The following is a 19428-nucleotide window of genomic DNA, read 5'->3' on the forward strand; positions in this document are numbered from 1 at the left end:
CTCACCTACATCGTCCATATAGGACGACTCGGGAACTCAACTCCTACCCCGGGCAGCTCACCTATCCCCTTATGCCCAGGGGAAAGGTATCAAGCCGTTTGACAGCTGATGCTAGCTGTCAAACCGGCTTTTACGCGAAACAGGCGGGAGGCAGCAAACAGCTGCGACCGACGAAGATGCCTGCCACCGGAAGTCTCCTCCATCTATTGCTTCTTGTCCTGCCTTCCGGTGCTTTGGAGAATAGCCTAATTCCCTCTTCTTTGTGGCAACCTCTGAGATATTGGAACACTGCTATCATGTTACCCCTAGTCCTTCTCTTCATTAAACTAGACATACCCAATTTCAGCAACCATTCTTTATATGTTTTAGCCTCCAGTCCCCTAATCACCTTTGTTGCTCTTCTTCTCTACACTTTCTAGAGTCTCAACATCTTTTTTACATCATGATGACCAAAACTGGATGCAGTATTCCAAGTGTGGCCTTATCAATGCATTATAAAATGGTATTAACACTTCACATGATCTTAATTCTATCCCTCTGTTAATGCAGGCTAGAACTATGTTGGTTTTTTTGGCAGTTGCTGGCTCATATTTAAGTGATTGTCCAGTAGGAACCTTTCAGTAGTTGTACTGAATGGGATGTATGATTGTATTCACTGCAGTGATTATGTTTTATGTTTAGCTTTAATGAGCTTTTAGTGATGGTTTTAATATGATTTTTATTTATTGCATTTATATTTGTATTTGTATTATCTTTTCTCACTGTAGTTTTTAATTGTTCTGTGCTGCCCAGGATCACATAAATAAGAAGTGTGGCTATACAAATCTAATAAGTCCTGTAAATAAACAGCAAATAAATAATATCATGATGCAAATATTGCAATTTATGTTCTGCATTAATTATTGTGATGCAAATAATATTTTATGATGACATTATCATGTACATGTCATGACAGTTTGCATTTATGCATCTGACAGGAATGTAGCCTTTCTGAGTCCTACCAATCAGTTTCTTTTCTGGTTCAGTCTCTTTAGTTAAATAACCATTCTATGGCCAACATCTTTGTCAAATGAAAGTTGTAAATGCTGGCTATTTGCTAAGATGCATGATTCATGATTTGCGTGTCATGTTTACTTTGAATTCAACCCTAAAAACCATTCAATAGTGAGTCTAGTCCAAAAACATAAAATAGTAATAAAGAACAGAGAGCATTTCTGGGCATTATTATTTAAAAAAAATCTTTGAGTAATTAAAGCCATGACAATAATTCCAATTTCCCCCCTCCATCCCATTTTATTTCTGGCAAGCAGGTATTTCAGACACCTGCAACATTTAGTATAAACAGTAACAAAACAAAGTCATATGTATGTACGATATAGAAATTTCTCCCAAACCATTTCAACTTCATTAAGAACGTCCAAATGCTTAAACATTATTTAGCTCAAGCAACAAGGATACTGCTAAACAAGCTGCTCCTATTATTTTACTGGGGTTTGCAGAACTCAGAATCTTGGAAAGGAATTGTGTGAAGAACTAAAACTCAAAATACTGTCCATCAACAACACTTCGAAATCAGGAAGGGACTAAATGCATCCTATAAGAGAGTTTGGCAGTACCTCTAAATGTTGTGGTCTCCTCTGCTCTTATGCCTCCATCCCTTTCATACCATTCTCATCATTCTGAGGAGAGGTATTGTTGAGGGATCGAAAAGAATTCCAGAAGCTGTGCCTTTTGTGTTTTTCCTTATTTTATTTTTTAAATAAAATAGTTCTATAAGGATAGTTCCTTATAGTTATGAGGTATGGTTTTCTTTGATGCAATATACATATTGCTTACATGATTGGCTTGGGAAAAGTCTTCAGAGTTTGGAGTAGTTTCAAAAGGAGTGCTTGAATCTTTGAGCAAGGGCTGTATATTTCTCTAAAAGTCCTGCCCTTGGATAAGCAGTGCTTTTTTTGTCATAGAATGCACCGGAACAGAGTTCCGGCACCTTTTTTCGATGGATTTTCCAAGTTTTAAAAGTAACTTTTGGAAATTTGATGTTTGGTCCACATGGACTTGAATCGCCCTGTTGAGCATAGCAGGTGGCGGCAAAATCATTAAAATGGTGCATGCGGGCTGCTTGTGTGTCGAGTCCAATACATGTGTACTTCATCCACACTGGTTGTTTTTGCACTGCTCGGCTTGTGGCACTGCTCGGCTTGTGATTGGTCATGTGATCACGCGCTGAGTGCTTACTGCGGGCAGCGACCATTATGTTTCATTACACAACTGATGTGTGTGGGGGGGGGGTGTACAGTGATTGACTATGTGCGAAAGGTAAATTTATGTTAAGGACTGAATATATAATTTTTTAAATAAAATCTTATGACATCTACCTATAACATCTTCTCTGATCAGTTTATATTTCACTTATATTTGTAAAAGCTAATTTGTTAAATCACTAGATATCTTATTTTCAAAGTTCTTATTTAAGCTTAATTTCTCCTCAGTGTCTCCCAAACTGTAATGGTTGTCCTGGCAGTTCTACAGTCCATTTTGTTAAATCTTATTTCTTATCCTCAGATTTATTTTGACGTTCTGATGAATAAAGTACCTTTTCCATTTTTATTGTTATGTCAAAGTCTTGTAGTTTTTTCCTATTTGTGTTAAATTATAATTGTCTTCATTTGTAGCTTCACTGATTAAGTCATTTTCTTCTGGTTTATGTTCTGTTATCTGATTTGTTTGTTCATTCTTTACCATCATTTTCTGAATGTTTTTTGATTGTGGGTTTAGATTAGAGATGTGCTCATTTATGTCGTCAAAGTTATTTTTGATCTCCTCATGGTTTGAAGCTATTATCATGTGTCTGTTGTATCATTACATACATTTCCTCCTGGAAAGTATTTGTCTTGTCTTGAAATGTTGCTTCTGGAGGTCTTTGATATTTGAGGCTAGGTCCTTCAGGAGTAAGTATCAAATGTGGTTTTCTGTCATTTTTTGATAAGTATGTAATATCCATGTTATCTCTCACTTTCAAATAGTCGTTTATCAGGGCCATAGTCTCTATAATTAGCCTTATCAAACCAGCCAAACTCAGAATCCAAACAGCCCAATTTTGTATAGTTCTTATCTTTATATATCATTTTTATAATCCACTGTATTTCCAATTGTCAAGGCATCAGTAAAATCAGTATTTTATAACAGTTCTTTTATTCAGGGGTCAGTTGTCAACCAGTCAAAATTGCAATTCAGTTTATTAAGCCACCTTGAGTCCTTCTTATAGATTCCCGCCTAAAAGATTAGCCCAGAGTCAAAGTTTTTCTTTTTCTGTAAGCAATTCTTGAATTTAGGCAACAGTCAAAATATTTCTTTTCCTTCAGACACTTTTTAATCTTATGGCTGGCCCAGTATGTATTCTTTCCTTGTTCCCATCAGCTGTCTTCTCAGGGTTATTAAAGTTCAAGGGAACAGATTATTCTTTGTTTCTGGGCATCTTGCCAATTTTTGAGTCAGTGTTATTAATGTTTTATGCTAGTTCTCCACTAGGTGTCAGTAATTGTTTGTTTTCCAGCTTTTTCAAACAAAAAAATATTATTATTTATTATTATTATTATAGTTTCATCAAAACTCTTTAAAGTATAATCTTAGCAGTTGTCTTATTTCTAGGTTTATCCAGACTGTAGTATTTTAAATTTGATTTCAATATATTTCTTTCCCCCTTAAAGGTTAATTCGCCGCTTCAGTCTATGGGGGAGTAGTCCCCTCCCTTCACTTTCAGAGGTTTTCTTACTTTGGGGATCTTTCCCAAGGACTTAGTTACAGAGCAGAGGAGAGAAGATCGATACTCTCACCAGTTCCAAGCATGCTGTTCACCATTGTTCTGGTTCATGCTCTTGGACTTTGTTCACAAGTAGCTTGGACTAGACGCTGATGTGCAGCTAGCCTTTCTCCTGTTGGGTTAGAGGGCTTCTCCCAGATCAAACAGAACGACCGCCGTCATTCCATGATCATCGAGGCACCCCTCTTTCTTTGTCACCTCTCCGGGGCAACTTCAGACCCATTTAGGGTTCCCAGGCAGGGCAAAATCAGCCCTGGGGTGAGGACCTATGTAATCCCGCAGCCAAGCACTATGGCAAAAAAACCGGAAGTCTCCCTACTCCTGCTTTTGATTGACTTGGTTTCCTACACAGGAATTTGAAATGATGATAATCCATGGATATTAGAATTCCTCCAGTGGCCTTGATCAGTTTATGGGCCTTATATTATGCATATCTATTATAACTTAAATCTGATTATTATTGGTGCATCACATAAAAACATATATCCATTTAGATCAGGAAAAATCATTCAGTAGTTTTTATATTTCCTCTTTTTGTACATTTGTACATTTTTGCACTGTGCCATATTCAAGCAACTGGTAGAATACCTAATTCTTAATTGGGTATTTAGCCTGCATACAGGCAGATATGGAACTTGTCTTCTAATGCAAAGCAATGCCTGAACAAGTATTTTAAGTTATTTTGGCCTGTCACTGCAGACAGTAATCATCTCACACAGCATGAAGCTGGCGCTTTGGAAGTAGGACTTTGTTGGCACAGTGGACTGCTGGAAAAGAAAGCAATCAGTGACCTTTCTGTATTCTCTTTCTCAGCTTTATCCTTAAAATAATATTTGCCTCAATTAAAACCCTTGGCATGAAAAGTGGACAAATGTTTAAATCATTGGCTCCGTAGGTACAATATAGATAATAATAATAATATGACTTAAAAGTGTGTCATTGGGAAGTTCTGCCTCTGAACCTAATATGCACATGTTTGAGCAAAGGAAACAGTTCTCCCTATAATATGTTGTCAATAAACTTAGATGCCATCTTCCAAAGTTGGCCTTCACTCACTTGTGTCAAACAGTTTTTGAACTGCACAGATGCTTCAGGACTTCCCATTTCTGCTTGATAAACAAACCATCTAGAATGTAATGAGCTGATGGTTGAATTGATGCTATACAGGTATCCAATTATAGGTCAAAGAGCTTGAAAAGATCAAAGAATGATAAAAATTGGAAGGAGTTATTTAAACTATCAGCATTCAATGCAGGGAATGATGGTCACTGACCTAACATTTTATTTAACATTACCTCTGTAATATACATTACACCATGAACTAGACCAAAAAAAAAAGTGAGCCTTATTGTTGGCAGTCTATATTGATTACTCAGTTAATAACTATCTTATCTGCTGTTCAGAAAAGAGCTATTATAGTCGAAGAGAAAGATCCTGGACTGTTAATATTCTCAGTGAGAAAAAGATGTGTCCACTAAGGCTTCTTCATATTTTTCATAGTAAATCCAAGATATTCAGGGTTGTTACTGATTTACTCTGCTTCTCCAGAAAGCCCAGTTAAATTAACCTGATGAATGGATAGGAAGGACATATGCTTAATGATTCTGGATAGATATCATTGAAGAGATAAAGCAAAATATTTGGATTCTACTTACAGAATTTTAAGCACTTCTGGGAATGAATCAATTCAGCCTTGTGAGTCCTTCAGCACAAGCTTAGGTGAAAATATTGTTCTCATGGGTATGACCTTTTGAATTGATACATGTACAGACATGTTTATATGTACTATTACAAAGGCAAGAATGAGAGAATCTAAGAGGTGTGGCACATATACAGTAAACTTATGTACTCTACTTCTAGATGTGGGAATATCTATTTCAAGGGAGAAAATTAGCTCAAGAACACAAATATAGCAGAATATTTTAATATTATTCTGCTAATATTCTGCAAGTAAGAGCAGAATAAATATTACAAGTGTTATTTATAATGAACATTGTATAAAGAGAAAAATATCCAAATGCATCTACCAAATGGATTGTTTCAATGCTTGGAAATTTCATTCACAGTTTAAAAGTTGTTACCTGCTTAAAGAATTCAGTCAAATTGATTCTAAATGATAAAGTTATCAGTAAAATAAGTATTCACTTGCACATGATTGAGCAAGGATTTTTGGTTTTAGATTTTGCATGTATGTGCTACAGCATGTTGTAGCATGGAAAAATATATCTGGCTGTTATGGGAACAGAAGGGCAGGAAGACAGTTGAAGAAGTGCTATAGTTTTGAGAAAACAGATGCCATGTCATTGTAAGAAAAACTGGAGGTCTAGAAGGAAAGCTAAATATTGAAACTGAAGAAAGCTGAAGAAAAATAGATATGAAAGTCAGAGTGGCTGAAAAATGACAGGCACAAAACAAGAGAAGACAATATGGAAGGAAATCAAAGAACTGAGAAGTAGAAGGGACAAAAGAGGCTGAGGAGACACTAGTAAGTAGAATATTGTATGAGAAATCAAGAAAACTTGAATAGGAGAAAAAAGTATTTACAGACAAGGAAAATTCAAAGTTGGCAAATGACAAAGAACTGCCATCATGCTGTGCTATCTGGGGAATTCTGGAAGTCCACACATCGTAAAATTGCCAAAATTGAGAAATATTGGATTAAACTATGCATTTTTCCCTATAGGCTTCTAAATCTATAGGCAGCATGGAGCCAAAATCTTGTTTCAATAGCTTGAAACAAGCTATTGAAGCTAGGAAAAAGAATAGACATCCTTTAGTGTCAGAAAAATGGATTCATTTTCATTTTCATTTTTAAAAGGAATGAAAGGTGGCCTGCAGAGTTAAAAATAGTTTCTGTCCCTCAGGTTAAAAGTTTTTAAAAAGTTTTAAAAATAAAAATGGCTAGCTATATATGCACCTTATTTTTATGTGTACTATATTATGAAATTATGTAAACAGTATTTAAACACAATTCTAAAAATACAGAAACCGAAACAGATAAAGCTAAATAAAGCAAGTAATAAATATATAACTTCTTGAGTAGCACTGTCAGTTGTGTTGTCAGGGTTTAAGCTTACTTTCTAGGGGACAGTTTTGAACTTTACAAGTTTCTAGCTCTATTTTCTTTGCATGAGAAAACTATTGGAAATATTGCTATTTCCATCATTTCAAGACAATGGTTTTGTGTTCCTTAATGATATCATATGGATTCTTGAATGCAGAGTGAAGAACTGGAAAAAAAAGTTTAAGTGAAGGAGCAACATATCCCATATCTTAATTATTGATAAAAGAATTACAAATATTAGAGGAAGAGCACTTTTATTTTTCATACCATTGCCTCATAATTTCCAGACTTCTTCTCCATTATTTAAATTAAAACTAATTTTACTCTGGCTTATGGATGGAATCAGAGTTCCATCCTGGTTTTTCTAAGTCATAGAAGAAGAAGAATCTAAAGGGGTTCTGCAGTTTTAGCCTTGGCTGTAGTTGCCTGAAAATATCCATTCACCAGAATAGTCTACCATAGCACACATGTAACCACTTGTCTCTGACATTCTTCTAAGTGGTGAGAATTTTACCACACATTTACAGGCAGTCCGGAAGCTAGGGAATAACAAAATTCTCCATATCACTTGGCAGGATATCATAGGCAATCTTCTTTTCAAGTGGTTTCATACACACTTTGTGGTAAGTTCCCACTAAGACCATGGTAGAATAGGGTCAGTCTAGCTTTTACTGACTTTGAGCCAAAGAGTCAAGAAAACATTTTGTTTCTACCATTATACAATAGAACCTGGTCCAAACAAACTATGGAGTTGTTGCATTAAGTTTCTTTTCCTAAGGTCATGACTGAATTCCATGGTCTCTTATATTTTCCTACATACTCCATGTTTTGCTTCACATTTGACAACAGACTGCCTTCTAATGCCTCTTGAGCAGTTGATCAGCCAGCTTGTGAAAATAATGTATGTTAGCCAAAACAGATCTTATTTGCCAAGGATGTGGGGAGCAATATTTATCATCTACCATGCCAGCCCTAGATGACCTCAATGTCTCATCAGAGTTGAAACAAAATATATTAAGAGAAGAAAAGTAATGGGACTTTGTCTGTATTCACAGATCTTTCATCAGGATGCGAGTTAACTTCATGACTAATACAAATGATAGCAGATAGCAGGAGACAGTGAAATACAGCCGTACAGCCCTTTTTTATTATTATCATTAAAGGGAGGGTCTTGATTCCAGTCTAGGAACTCAAAACATTTGAAATCTACCCAAAACTTTCATTTTTTCAGCCAGAAATACAGCTTTAGAGATATGTAGTATGATAGCCTTACACATAAAAATATTATAACAATATTACTTTCTGTCTGAAAAAAAAAGAAGTTGTTTGATGGATGTGGAAATTTCATACTTGATACAACTGTTTGTTTTTATTTATTTATGTTTAACAATTTTTAAATTCTCGGTGGGAGATACTCAATTTTTTTATATGGAAGTCCAGAGAATATCAACCACAAACAAGACAATGAAGGTTTATTAATCTAAAGCAGGAATCATGTGTACAATATGTTGGGAAAAAGTCCTAATGAACTCAGGTTTTTAGTGCCAAATAACTTTTCATAAGACTGTGTTATACATGAAGTATCACAATTTCTTAAGAACTACTGGTAACATGACAGTCCCTGAATGAAATACGTATCTGGCAAAGTGGCAAGAAACTCTTGGTTCAGTTTCAAGTCCTAATTGAAATATAAAGTATCTTTCAGAGTTGTTAGCAAGAAAGACTGAGGCAATCTCCATGCAATGCCATGAAGCAATTTTCTGTGTAAGTAAATAATCAAAAGCAAGCTTTTTCCATGTATAGACAAACTTATGGAGCAATGTGATAATATATTGTGAGTTTTGTTATATTTTATTTGGTAATCTCATTTCTGTCACATGCAAGAACATTTCATCTTATTTTTATGTAAAATAAAAGCCATGTTCTCAAGCACTGCAGCCTGCAGATTCAACTGAAGCAACCCATTAAATACATAAAGATTTTCAAAAATCTAATACTGGTATGGTTGACTCATAACTTTGGAATTTTTTAAGCTGACACCAACAATGAATTTGCAGAATCTTAAACACACAGAAAAAATGGCGCCTTTTAAAACCCACTGTTATATTCCAGCTGCACCTGGATACTCTGCTTTTTAATGATGTGGGGAAATGTTGCTGTTTAACTTGTTTGGCTTCCAACAGCATCAATTTTTCAAAGAGATGCATGTTGTTTTGACCTGGGATGTTGACCTGGGATAATTTTGTATCTAAGCAGTACAAAATTGTTTAGCAATGTCCTGTTCTTTAACCATTTCATAACTGTTTGGATTTCAGTATAAGATCAACATGCTAGCAATTCAAATCCAAGTCAAAACACATCTTGACACCCACAAAGTTTCTGTTCTTGTTGGAAGATACTTAACATATGAAAATATTTGCCTGTTCTACTTGCTACAATGCCAGCTAGAAAGAGTGAGGGCTGAAGCAAGACTGATAATAGAATGCTCTTGAACTAAATATGCACTAAAAATAAAATATTGTTCTTTAAGAAATCCAGAGTACTAGAATTAGATTTTATAGTATTAATTTACCATAGTCGTGACATGATATGACATGACATAACATCATAACATAATGCAATGTATTTGCCTATTAAGGGCAAAACCCATAAACTCTCTGGGAAGAGAAAATAAGTCTAAATCATTGATTACATTTCCATTTCAAATATCAAGATTAAAAATGAGCCCAATAATTATTTGCATATTTCTTCTTGTCATTATACTTCAGAATAGTTCTTGGTGCAACTTAGTGATTGTATCTGAAAGTGCCCAGTTGCCATTGTCATAAAATTATATCCAAGTGTAAGGACATAATTCCTTAAATATCAGATACATTTTCCCCACTCTCCTTCAACCTTGTCTCCTTGATTTTTAATCAGAGATTTATAGAATGAGAAGGGATTATAAGGATCACCTTGCCCAACCTGTGGAATGTGCAGAAAACCAATTTCCTCCATCTTGTTGTAGAGTTGTTGCAAGTTTGAGAGGCAGCCCATTAATCCAATCTTCCAGGTCATTATTAAAACTATTGAATAATACTGCCCTCAAAAAAATCCCTGCAGAAACCCATTATTAATGCTCTGCATCCTAATATAGAGCTATGAATACTGACTTTCTGGGTGTGGTTAGCCAACCATTTATGGATCCACTTTATGATAGTATTAACATACTTTCAGCCTGGCAATGATAATATCATTGACATAATCTTGAATAATCTTGTTAACAAACATTTAAAGATATAAGCCTACATATGAATTTCAAAATATTACCTTTTTTAAGTTTTCTGTATTGCCATTGCAAAAGATTTCATTGTTGAGTATTGTCTTGTTAACTAGATAAACTTGTCTCCTACATAAGACTATATTTATAAATTTTAACTGCTTCAGTGTTGGTATATTTAAACTTATTTTTATGCTGTGTAAAAAGTGGGATACGTAGCATTAGAGAAATGTGTATGAACAGGAAACTATGAGCAGTTTGTGCCAGATTGAGAAAGAAAATGAAAAGTTTTAAGGAAACCAGTAGCTACCTATTCATTTCATTCATTAATAGCATTAACTGTTTTATGAAATATTAAGTTCTGATGTTTTCACAGACATTATTTACTGTATATCCCTACAGGTATATTGGGGCCCTAGGCACAAGGGTGATCTGTGATAACATACCAGGACTAGTCAATAAACAGCGGCACTTGTGCCAGAGTTACCCAGATATCATGCAATCCATAGGGGAAGGAGCTAAAGAGTGGATTCGGGAATGCCAGCACCAATTCCGTCACCATCGTTGGAACTGCAGCACTTTGGACAGAGACCACACCGTTTTTGGCAGAGTCATGCTCCGAAGTAAGTCCCTTGATCAGCTCAGTGATGATAATGCAGTATGAACTTCCCTCTCTTCTCTTTCATTCCGTCTCTCTCTCTCCCTCTCTCTCTCTGTACTATCTTTCTCTTTCTTCTGCCACACAATAAATAAATAAATAAATAATTCTCTTTCTTCAATGTTGCTTTGATTTTACATCTGAGATAAAAATGTAGGGATACTGCATTGCTTTAATTTTGTTCTTGGGCACAAAAATTTCATAACAAGTGTTGTAGTAAAATAGCCAAAACTGATCACTGCTTCTGCTTCTTCTGTCTTTTCCCACTGACAATAAGATGGCTTTCTGAATTCTTTTCCATCAGCGGTCATCCAGATGCCTTGGATAACCTCACAAACATCTCATGATGGGAACTACCCTCCCCTGCTTTCTTCTCCCAACATCTGTTAAAGTCTACATCTACAGAAAATGTAGGACATATGAAGTATCTGTTGATAAATTTGTACTCTTGAATTTTAACTCTTAGAAATCCTCGAAGCAGGTGATCATTAGAGAAGACAACCTCTCTCAATCAAAGCTATTATAGAACAGCTTAGGAACAACTGATTGTTCATTCCAAACCTTTTAGCCAATATTTGAACAGACAAATGTTATTTAAAATTAGCAATCTACAAGACTTAGTTCTAGTTAGAGAAGATCAGTAATTCTAGAGTCAGATGTTGACTTGCTACAGTTTTTAAGGCACATTTAGCATGTGCAGGTTTAAATGGAAAATAAATTCATTGGATGTTTATCATGTGAAGGGCTTTCGAGCTTTAAGCAAAAGTTTTCAGTATGGTGGAAATGTTGCAATGATGAATTATGACTGTTTACTCATCTATTTACTCAGAGGTCTTATTATATTCAGTGAGATTTACTTCCACGAAGAACTGCAACCATCTTTTAGCAGGAAATGGCCCAACTTTTTAAGGAAATGGCTTTTCTCACTGCATAAAATACAAGATTGGCACCATGTTTTATCATTTGTTTACAAGTTTACAGAGTTTAAAATTTGCAACATACTCTTGAAAATTGTGAACAACAGAGCTTGCAGTAGTTATTCAAAGTTAAAAGAGTTTTCTTTATTTAGTAAATTTGATTATTTCATTGCAAGAACCTAAATTTTAATATTTCAGATCAACACAATTTTAACAAACTCCCTTCTGAATTCTTATCCCAAAATACCTGAAATGCCTCAGATTTTGAAAAAAAGTAGTATGTGCAAATTTAGTCCAATTCATTAAGTAGGTTTTATTCATCATTTTGATTGGTAGCCTGCCTTGCTACTTGGCTCAGCGCCCAAGATAACTGGCAGTAATTAAAATACAGAATACAAGATGAAAACTACAAACAAATGCAAACGTTAAAGTTAAAAGTCTAGAAAAGAGCTGTTCTTAAAACAGAGAACATTTTTTTCATTCTATTTTCTGTATGATTAAAAACAAAACAGACAATAATGACAACTAAAAGTCTAATTGGCTTAAAAATGAACTGAAACCAGAAACAAGAGAGACAAAAAACTAATTATAAATTTAAGGGAAGTGGAGATAAGGAGGCTGGCTGCACTGCCCCACCTTCATAGGCAAAAAAGTCAACTGCTAAAGGCAAACTCTGTAGTCACCAAACATACCACAGAGCTGGCCTCCCTGTGATGGAGGAATTTAATCGGTGTAACTTAGTTTTCTTATTTTTGCTTTAGAGCATGCACTGGAGTCATGTGCAGGAAAAAAAGTATTTCATTTCAAAACATGATGAATGGGAATACTTTGAATTATCCCTCTTTCACAGCTTTCATGCCTGAAAAGGTGTGCACATGTATTTTTATGTGATTATGTTTTCAACTGATGAAGCTTCTTGGATGAGAAGCAAAACGTCTTTTTCTTTCTCAAAAACAGTCCAGTAGCCTTTTGGGAAAAAAAGCACCTTTGAAACAACTATGACCTGGATGGCTGAGAATCTCCATAGACATGTTTTTATATACTCAGGTTTTTATGGAAAACATGCATATGCATATATAAGCTCCCAATCTCTTGGTCTTCTGCAAAGGGGTCAAAACCTGCCTGTGCAACCTTATATGGGGGATACCGGGGCTCACACAACCATGAAACTAATTGCCCTTCCCATGAGAACCTCCCCCATACCTGTATTAACAACTGCTAACCTCCCCATCTTTTGTAATTTTATAATGTTGTTTTATATATTTAATTTTTTAAAAATGTTCTGTTTTTAATGTTTAATTTTATTGATTAAATTTTATACAGCCCGGAGCCCTTCTCTGAGGGAGTTAGGCAGTTAAGAACTGTGAAATATAAATAAATAAATAAATAAATAAATAGGTTAATGCTCAAAATAATGTGGGATGATGATGCATTCACACTGTGAAAAGATTATTTAATAGAAAGAAATCTAGATACAGCAGTCTCTTTACATCTGAATGCATCAGTTTTGGAGCTTTGATTGTCATCATTTAGATTGTTTACAAAATAACTTGGATTTGGGATCCACAACAGCTCTATAATGATTATTTTCCCCAGTCTGTGTTATAGGACAGAATCTACCTTGACTGTCTGATGGAGAGGGAGTGCTATTCTCTTACTTGATAGTTCAGCAGCTTTTAATACCATCAACCATGGTTAGCTCTGAAACGGTGTCTGCCCCTGTCTGAGAGAATAACATTGGAAAACCATAGAATTGCTTTCTAACAGGCTTAGTACTAAGATATCCCTGGATATGGTTACTAGGGGATTTGAAGCAAATTGATATCACCAGCTATATATCTCTAGATCAGGACAACTTAGGCCACAATCTAAATTGATGCTTGAATACACAGGTGGGGAAGGGGACATGGAAACTTAAGCTGAGTTGCATCCAAAAAGATGGAAGAAGGACAGTTTCTAAATCCAGAAATAGGAATTCCCTGCTATTCTTGGAATTTCATACTTTAGGGAAGGGGCCCTAACCTGTGGGCTGCGGTCCAGTAGTGGGTTGCAGGCTGCTGCCACTGGCTGCAGGACAGGCTGGCCAGTATGCACACATGTGCGTGCACACACCTCCATTTGTGCTAGCGTTGCAGCCATGGGGTGCAAAAATAGGACACCGTGCTGCTCGGTGCAAAAACAGGATGCCGCCGCACCTCGGGGTGCAAATGTGGGACATCACCATGCCACGGGGCATGAAAATGGGATGCCGCACTGCCACACTGTGTGAAAATGGGCCAATGCTGTGCCTCAGGGCACAAAAATGGGATGCTGCCATGCGTCATGCACAAAAAGGGGCCGACGCCGTGCCTCGAGGCGTAGAAATAGGGCGCTGTGCACAAGAATGGGGCAGGGCTAGTGAGTATCACGCAAGCATTAGCCCCGCCCCATTTGCATCACACACATGCTCGCGGCCCTGTGTGTGCATATGCATGCACGCGTGCGTAAAATGCTTCCCCTTCCCTTTTCTTCCGGTCCGCCAACCAAGAAAGATTGGTGACCTCTGCTTTAGGGGATGCTCCTACCACCCTTTCAAGCTTAGACTATAAATCAGCTGCACCATTTCTGGACAGAAATAATTTACTACAATTGGTCATACATTATTAATCTAAATATTGCAATAGGTCTGCTTTTGGGACTTATCTGGAACCTACAATAATATAGAATACAGAAACTGGGTTCCAGCACAGAGTTGTTATGGTATCTATATTTCATCTGTGCTAAAAGAGCTACATTGGCTGCCAATCTGCTATTGACTCACATAAAAAATATTACTATTAATTAGTACATAAAGCTCTAAACAGTTCTGGGGCCTTAAAATTTTCCCAAGTATTTAAGTCTCTTAGGCAATTAGGGTTCTGGCAGCAGTGCCAAAAGAGCTTTTCCATGGTAATATCTGATGTGACCTCCCTTTCAGTGCCAACATGTTTTATACTTCTTTCAAAAGCTTACTTTTTAATGTAGTCCTTCTCCAGCCATAATCCACACTAAATTTTTTATTTTAAGGGTTTTTTTCCAACTTGTTTTTAATTTAGTTTTGCTTTGTTTTAGCCTGAAATCTCTTTTGGAATGATTGTAAACCACTTCTGGATCTTCTATAATATATAAAACAGCATAAAATGTTTTAATAAGTGAAAAGCCTTTAAAAGGATATATGTTACATTTTTTATGCTGATTCTGCTACTAGTTATAGAATTTTGCTTTAGTTAGAGTGTACAGATGACAAAAGTCAGAGAATATTCTATAAAACGGTGTTTCTCAAATTTGGCACCTTGAATTTACAGTATGTGGATTTCAACTCCCAGAATTCCCTAGGCAGCATAATATCCAAATTAGCTACCTGGATTCAGGATGCTTGGGTTGGAGAAATGGGGAGATCTTCTGAAAAGAGACCTCCCTGGTTTCCCTTAAGGCAAATAAAATGCACTGTTTGCTTTGAATGAAACTGATTAAATGTAGGATGTTCTTGCAGAATACAGTGGTATGTTTTTGATTTGCTCTTGCTTTTACAACATTATAAAATCAGGTGCAAATTTAGAGAACTATAAAATATTAGCCAGTAGTCTGTGCTATATAGGAACTTGCCAAACAATTTAATATTTCTGGAAGAAGTACTTCTCTGTTTTTCCAACCAAACAGCTCATTCCCTGACGGTCTCAAATGTGAATGAGTTGTAATAACTCATCGCTCACATTCAAAGAATATAGTCTACAATCAAGCAGCTTCTATAGTGATAATAAAAAAGCAAGGGAAACCCTTGAAAAGTGTAATACAGAGCCCATGATGGCTATCTTCCATATAATGTCCTTCAGCTATGTTCAGATTACAACTCTGGAATTTACAAAGTCCTCCCAACCTACCTGAAAGGCACTGATATAGAGGCATATAAACTGAAATACCTAAATTATCCATTCCAATGCATAAAAAAGAAAATGAAAATAAAATCTTATATTGCTTGGACAGAACATTTTTTCCTAATTAGGTCTCACACCCTTGAATGTTATGCTTCTTTTGTAAGATAGTACATAGCTAAGAAATCCATTTTTCTGGCATTCTCACCAGATGAAATTTTATAATAACTTGGGTTTAATTCTTCTTTGGTTTATCCACTCCTAATCCGTTTTGATCCAGAAAATATTTTAGAATATTTGCTTGGCATGCCTTAGTTTAGCTACTCCTATAATATGAACTGATAGTTCATTGACAACACAAGCATTATCTCAATTACTCATGAAATGAATATCTGTAGTGTTACTGTTATGTCATATTTTCACGTTTCCTAAAAATATTTTTCCGGTTAGTAACTTACCTTTTTCTGTTCTTGCTAACCCAGAGCCTTTTACTTGAAGCTGTTAGGGACTGAACATGGATGGGAAAGGCTTTACTTTTCAGATACGTATTCTATTGTTGAGATAGGTATATCTTGCAAAAGAATTGATTGAATCATCTGTTATTCTCTTAACGCATCACTTAACACCTCTTATTTTGGCATGTAAAGATAAAACATCATGTGTGCACAGTTCCATTGATTTCTAATCACTCAGTTATTAGGTGGATTAAAAATACCATAAGACATCCAAACAATACACAAACATATGTGCTCTTTTCTAAACCATCCTGACTCACTCATGTTTATTTCTTTTATTTATATGGCAGGTAGTAGAGAAGCAGCCTTCGTGTATGCAATCTCCTCAGCTGGAGTTGTATATGCCATCACCCGGGCCTGCAGCCAAGGCGAGCTAAAAGCCTGCAACTGTGACCCCCATAAGCGGGGCCGCTCAAAGGATGAGAGAGGGGACTTTGACTGGGGAGGCTGCAGTGACAACATCAATTATGGCATAAAGTTTGCAAAGGACTTTGTGGATGCCAAAGAAAAAACAGTGAAAGATGCCCGTGCTTTAATGAATCTGCATAACAATCGTTGTGGCAGAACGGTTAGTAATGCCAACCTTAAGTTGGAGGGAGGCAATTTTTTGTAGCATAGGGCTACAATATATATGAATGAATGAATGAATGAATGAATGAATATGGAGAGAGGGGGACATCTAAAGGCCACAAAAGGGTTGACTGATGGCATGCCAGCATCATTAGCAGATGGATTGGGCTGAATTTTTTTTTCTTTTGACGGGTTTGATATTTAAAATGAATAATTGGAACACTGAAATTTGTGAGAAAGATGAAAATGAAAAAAAAGAAAGAAAGCACTGGTATAATGTGGGGATAATATTATACTTTGAGAGAGGAACAAATTATCTAACTCGGTCTTAGGGACTGTATAACCATTCCTATATTATTATCTTATGCTTTGTAGCATTTTATAATCAACCTAAGAACTTTTCAGACAACAAGAAATAACAGCATCACCAACTTCACAAAGGCCTAAGAATTTGTTACTGGAACTTTGAAACTTCTTCAGATTCTTAGCCACATTCAAGGAATTTTCAGTTCACTTTGATTAAAAGATCTGATACTATCAATGTCTAAATAGAATATAAATAAAACAGGGAAAGAAAAAGAGGCAGATCAAGGCAACAATTTCTAATTCTCTCTCTGTGTCTCTGTGTCTCTCTCTCACACACACACACATCAAAAAGAAGTTTTTAGACCAATAGCTGCCACTTCAGTAAAGCCAACATAAGATATTTATTTCATCTTGGCATTATATATATAATGATGAGAGCTAAGTAGCTCGAAATAGCTATACCAGTCTCCCTTTAACTCTTTGTTAGCAATCCAAATTTTATATATATATAAAACCTTCCAGCAGAAGCATTTTTGTGAGATCATTGAAGGTCACCTCTATTATCTTTCAGTTAGAATGATTCTCAGCTCTAATTGACCAGATAGAGATGTATCACAAAAGAGAAGCTGTAAGTATTGCTCATAGGTCTGGAAGGTCATTATTGTAACTAGCAAAATCTAAGTAGAAATACCCAGTCTAAGAAATAAAGCAGTATCTCTCAGAAAAAGCAGCAGCCATTCTGAGTATTATTAAAGCATTTTTTTGTCTGTTCCATCTCAGATCTGACATTAAAACTTCTATTTCAGGCTGTGAAGCGTTTCCTGAAACTAGAATGCAAATGTCATGGTGTCAGTGGTTCCTGCACGTTAAGGACTTGCTGGCTGGCAATGTCAGACTTCCGCAAAACTGGAGATTATCTCCGGAAAAAATACAATGGTGCCATCCAAGTGACTATGAACCAAGATGGCTCTGGATTTACTGTGGCCAATAAGAACTTCCGGAAGCCCACAAAAACTGACCTTGTGTATTTTGAGAACTCTCCTGATTATTGTGTGATGGATAAATCTGCAGGTAAAACAACATTTTGACATTTTGCTTGCAATGGCCTTCCCCAATTTTAGCACCTACCCTCCAGAGGGCAGATTTCAACTTCCCAAATTTTCAACATTGATCATGATGGTTGAGTAATTCTTGGAATTGAAATTCGTACATCTGGAGAGTATCCCACTTAGGAAAGGGTGACTTGGATACTAACATTGTAGAAGGCTTCCTTGTCTTCAGAATTCCTATCTGCATGAAAATCTCCATGGAAACTAGCATCTGAAGTATAAAGTGTACATATCCAAGAATTTCAATTTTACTTCCAGTTAATATTAAATTATGAGAAAAAATATACTTGCAAAATGTGGTTGAAAGAGTTGATTGATATCACTCTGTTGCTCTTGCTGCCTAATCACCTTACCAATATTACTCACCAATATTTCTTATTTCACAACTTTCTTGAGGCAGGAAATTACATTTTCTATTTCCCATAAATAGTTGTTAGAAATTATTCAGGCCAAGGGGTTGGACTAGAAGACCTCCAAGGTCCCTTCCAACTCTGTTATTCTAAGATTCTAAGATTTTTAGCAGACCTAATTGTATTACTACTAATTTAAGTGAATTTCTAGAATTTGCTCTTATAAATTCTATAGAGGGAAATTCGTTACAAAAAGTAATGAATTCTATATTTCCCAAGATCCAGTGCCAACGTCACTGGATTAAATAAATTCCAAGATTAAATAAAACTATTCTTCTTTTCTTACAGGTTCACTAGGAACTGCTGGTCGTGTATGCAACAAGGTATCACGTGGGACTGATGGATGTGAAGTCATGTGTTGTGGCAGAGGTTATGATACCACTCAAGTAACTCGAGTCACTAAATGTGAGTGCAAATTCCATTGGTGTTGCGCTGTTCGCTGCAAGGAATGTGAAGACACCATAGATATTCACACGTGTAAAGCACCAAAGCGTGCAGAATGGATTGACCAAACCTGAGACAGTGCTGGACAGATCCAGAAAAGGAAAGTAAAGCTGGTGCTGTGCCACCTGTGGGCCTGAGAATTCTGGGAGTTGTAGTTCAACTGCATGGCATTTATTTAACTCATTCTGAAAAATAAAGAGAAGACTATATTTCCCAACGGGTATTAGTGGGCTCCTTTGCTCACCAAGCAGATTTTCACACCCCTACTTTTTAAAAAAACGAATTAGCAAATGACAGTGAACTGTGCAGCTTTCTCTACTTGGTATTACTGTCCCAAAATAGGAGAGTGAAGTTGCTGATAAACATAGGATGCTAAGAATCAGGCTGTGATTTAGTGCCTCATTCTAAAAAAAAAAAAAGTTTACACAGTAAACTATAAATATCATATGCACCAGAAAGTAGG

General features: G+C 36.0%; 1 protein-coding gene across 1 annotated transcript in view; it reads left to right on the top strand.

Moving 5' to 3' along the window:
* The window catches only part of WNT2B (Wnt family member 2B), a 37147-nt gene extending 18108 nt beyond the window's left edge, over nucleotides 1-19039 (top strand). Inside the window, exons 2-5 of the mRNA XM_015829890.1 lie at nucleotides 10549-10769; nucleotides 16417-16694; nucleotides 17809-18073; nucleotides 18810-19039. Coding sequence (XP_015685376.1) covers nucleotides 10549-10769; nucleotides 16417-16694; nucleotides 17809-18073; nucleotides 18810-19039 — 994 coding nt within the window. The remainder of the gene's footprint in view (nucleotides 1-10548; nucleotides 10770-16416; nucleotides 16695-17808; nucleotides 18074-18809) is intronic.
* The last annotated feature ends 389 nt before the right edge of the window (nucleotides 19040-19428 follow it).

The sequence above is a fragment of the Protobothrops mucrosquamatus genome, unplaced genomic scaffold (assembly GCF_001527695.2).
Source record: "Protobothrops mucrosquamatus isolate PMUCROS unplaced genomic scaffold, P.Mucros_1.0 scaffold_238, whole genome shotgun sequence".
Classification (NCBI taxonomy): domain Eukaryota; kingdom Metazoa; phylum Chordata; class Lepidosauria; order Squamata; family Viperidae; genus Protobothrops; species Protobothrops mucrosquamatus.